The sequence below is a fragment of the Trachymyrmex septentrionalis genome, unplaced genomic scaffold, assembly GCF_001594115.1.
Source record: "Trachymyrmex septentrionalis isolate Tsep2-gDNA-1 unplaced genomic scaffold, Tsep1.0 scaffold127, whole genome shotgun sequence".
NCBI classification, from domain to species: Eukaryota; Metazoa; Arthropoda; class Insecta; order Hymenoptera; family Formicidae; genus Trachymyrmex; species Trachymyrmex septentrionalis.
This window is the reverse complement of record NW_017304406.1, coordinates 582571-586680: the sequence shown is the minus strand read 5'-3', so window position 1 is coordinate 586680 and position 4110 is coordinate 582571. Positions and strand designations below refer to the sequence as shown.

Below are 4110 nucleotides of genomic sequence, written 5' to 3'. Positions count from 1 at the left end.
ATAAAATAAATTTTTTTTTAATTACTTAAATATTTCTTTAATTAAAAGTATTCAATTTGCAACACAAGATACTTAAACAATTAATATCCCTACTTAGCATAAATCTATTATCGGTTTTAATTATCATCGTAATCACACAATCTTCTAAATCATTGTGATTCTATATAATGTAAAATGTGAGGTAGCCAAGTTATGTAATTGCCAATGGAGTATGTGACATGTGTAGCTGACCTATAACGTATGTAGTTTGGTTGCTGTGGTTATCATTGATCTAGACTCTGACTAATCCTCTTTGAAGGGATGCCACTTGGACATTCAAATTTTCTCGATATTGCATGTCGCGTTATATTTCGACAATGCGGAAGGTACACGTCATTTTTTTCATTTGTCGTCCCATTTCGTAATAATCAATTGTATAATCACTTTAGAGTCAGCGAAACGGCGAAAATAATCAGTTATTGTTTTGTAGGAGGGCCGGGGGGAAGTGACAGACATAAGCGCAAGTCCTGGGAGGCAGGCACCTGCCAACCAGTTGCGCCCCAAGGAACCACCCCCCATGGTCATTCAAGGAGACTTCAGGAAGGTAGTGACGACACTTCATTAACTCGTTGGCGACACAATGGACGAATTTAGAGCTCGTTGTGTCGGCAAACTTCAATTGCCGGACAGCATGACGATGGATTCCGACACCCAGGACCCTATTGTGTTGCTCGTGAAGCTGTCTCGACGACTGGCAGAAACGTATTGGCGTGTGCTTTAGTCGCCACGCATTGTTCACGTAATCTGATCGCTATTACATTAAACATGCCAAATTTAAATTAAACCATTCCGTTCTCAATCTTTGCATTGAAACAAGCAAAGTGAGGGTAAAATATAATAGCGACGTCTTGAACACTGTTAATAAGGAAAAAGATAGCCAAAGATTTATTTTTATGTACATATGCTTGTTTTTGGAAGGAAAAAGATCTCATTACATTAAGATTTTATATTAACGAGATTAGGGCTGCATTCCATAATTTACTGTAACTATTGAAATTCTATAGTTCACGTTATGTATACGTGTACTATAGATTTTTAGTATCCACAATGAATAACGCAGCTTATATTTTAATTTTTACATTTCTCTACACTAAAAAAATGATATTATTACAACAGCATTATTTTTTAATTGAAAATAATCTGGTTGATTCACAATAACACAGTATTAATGAAATAAATGAAATTTTATTAAAACAACACATAACGTATTTGTTTCATTAACATTGTTATTATATTGTATTAACAAAATTCATCATTTTTTCAATTGAAATAATGTTGTTGATATAACATCGTTTTTTTCCTATGTATTTATTATTCATACGAGAGATTAATGTATTATTTTTATATATTGTTTAAATGTTTGCACGATAGAAATAATGTAATAAATAATAACGAAAGCATTGTTTTGCGTCGAGACAAATTCATCGGTCCACACAAAAATGACGATAAAACATCGCTACGCATTCTTTGAAACGGAAGGATCTACCGTTGCAGGTGAGCGGGATCAGTACAGAGATCTTCAAGCAGATCGAGACTGTCGAAAACGATCATGACGCATCGACAGCGGCGGCCCTCGAAGCTGTTGAGCGGAGAGGCGAGATGGTCGTGCGTGTCATTGAGCCTCGGCAAATGGGTAGACAGGCTTCCGAGGCGGCGAAAAAATTTATTGCTATGCAGGTACGTTATCGATGGGCCGTCTGTTTCCGACAGATTGTGATTCATTTGCATTCGAACGTAATATCTTGTCATAAATTAGTACTACGCGCAATTCTTTCATTACAGTCAGCAATACATTAATTCCCTTTTTATCGTATAGTATCTGTTCATCTCTCTCCTTTTTCTAATATATGATTACAATTCAATTACAGAATAGTATTGGAAGACTTGAGATATTTTATCGTTTTTGCTCGACCACTATTCGCGGAATATAGGGAAATGCACGAATATTTATTATTTTGTTATATGAATATGTATACAGTTTTAGAAATTTGTTTAAAAAAATATAAAATAAGACGCATAATATTAAACTCGACTAAAATTTAAATTTACACGGACTGTTCAATTTTTTTACTTAAATATAAAAATTCACGCAATCTTTTACTTTATTGTAAAAATTCGTACAAAAATATTGTTAGGCATTCTTGGCCTTCTTCACTCATTTGTCTTTTACTTTAATTTTATTTAATTAAAAAAAAACAAATTCTTTATTAATGTTTGTCAATGATTATAGAAGCTGATAATGTAGCTATTGTCAAATTATCGAGCAAATTATTTAGACATCAAGAATAATATTCAGTAATATTCACTATAATTTAACTCGCTTTGGCCTCCTCACGGAATTAGGCGAACAAAGTGTAACCATCTGCTTGCATGGTGGTCGCATTTGTACGACCCGGGCCAGAGAGAAAATTATTTTCACGACAACGAAGTAATTTTGCGCAGCGTAATTTCACCCGAGGCGCGCGCGTGAACGCTGTGAAATATTTCGACGGCACGAATTAAGAAAGTTCGCCGGCGATCTTCGTTTCAGGATCCTAAGCACCCCATCCACTTCGTCGAGATAATCAAACGACCGGGACAGACCCTCGGCCTCTACATACGCGAGGGCAACGGCGTCGACAGGAACGACGGGGTCTTTATTTCTAGGATAGCTCTGGAGACCGCCGTGTACAACAGCGGCTGCTTGAAGGTGAGTGTCTTTGCTCTGCTCTGCGAATTCGCCCGCTGTCGCCGGGACGACGACAGTGAGAAACCGACGCGATGGAGAAAGCGAGGCGAGCGGTAAAATCAAGACACATCCGTGAATCGTCTCTTCGTCTTCTTTTTGCCAAGCGAGAACTTAATTGCCGCTGGTGCTCGGAACGAGCTCGGAGCAGCCATTTAGGATGGAGAATCTATTTCGAGAAAAAGAAAGAGAGAAGGACGCGACGGCGGGGGCCGCGAGAATGCGCCGAATTAAATTTATCCTCTTACACCTTGACATTTCACGGGTCTCGGGCATCGATCAGTCTTGTATATTTGGGAGGGATCACTCTTGTATATTTATCCTCTCGTTCTCCGTGATATCGTTGCTCGTCTTTAAATCAGTTATCAGTCACTATGCATTCGCACGTGCAGGTGGGCGATGAGATCCTGGCGGTGAATCTAGTCGATGTGACGCACATGAGCCTGGACGACGTCGTGATCATCATGTCGATACCGAGGCGACTCGTCCTGGCCACAAGGCACGGCCCACATCAACCTGTTTCACACAGCCGCCAGACTGAGCACAAGGCACCGCCCGTAGTAGTCATCAAAAGGGAATTGAATGAAGATGAGAGTGACCACACGACAAGTAATCACGTCAGGTACTATCTCAGACCGATATCTATATCTGCTCCATGAATTAATAATCAAAAGACATCAAAAGACAATAATCAAAAGACAAATTGATTATTTCAAGATACTTGTGTGTAGATCTGCTGACGTCATTACAAATCTTTTTATCCTTCTTCCCTACTCATACAGAAGCTTGTTAAAACAATAAAGTGACTGTTAATAAAAAAGCCGATATTTTATAAAGAACAATCTTCCAATTATAGTGATAATACTATATTAGTACTGATATTTGATATCGACCATTTAAATCTTTTCTACGCGGAGGGAAATGTAATATGCGCTAAAATTAGTAAATTTTATGGAATAGCTCCATATAGGAACACGTGCTCACTTAGGTAAAATTTACTTTACTTTCTCGGTAAATGAGTAATCGTCATACCACTGTAAGGTACTTTTTACATTTTATAAAGTAAATTTATAAATTATGGTACGTCTCAGTAGAATTTATTTTATCAATAAATATTTTTTGTTTTAGCGCTGACAAAATTTACTTTACTGCGCGATAAAAAATATGAGTGTATAAAGTCTTGAGAATAATATGATTTAGTTTAAGTATGATTTACTGTAAATAAAAAATTATTTGAATGGATTTATTATAATTGCAATGTACTTTTTATCTTACATCTTTAATATTTTTATTTCCAGGCAAGTAAAATTTGTCATAAGTTCGGCAAAAGTAGTCAGAATATTTTT

General features: G+C 36.9%; 1 protein-coding gene across 1 annotated transcript in view; it reads left to right on the top strand.

Moving 5' to 3' along the window:
* The window catches only part of LOC108756442 (rho GTPase-activating protein 100F), a 19930-nt gene that overhangs the window by 1565 nt on the left and 14255 nt on the right, over positions 1-4110 (top strand). The window contains exons 2-5 of the mRNA XM_018500257.1: positions 470-583; positions 1534-1716; positions 2570-2728; positions 3157-3386. Coding sequence (XP_018355759.1) covers positions 470-583; positions 1534-1716; positions 2570-2728; positions 3157-3386 — 686 coding nt within the window. The remainder of the gene's footprint in view (positions 1-469; positions 584-1533; positions 1717-2569; positions 2729-3156; positions 3387-4110) is intronic.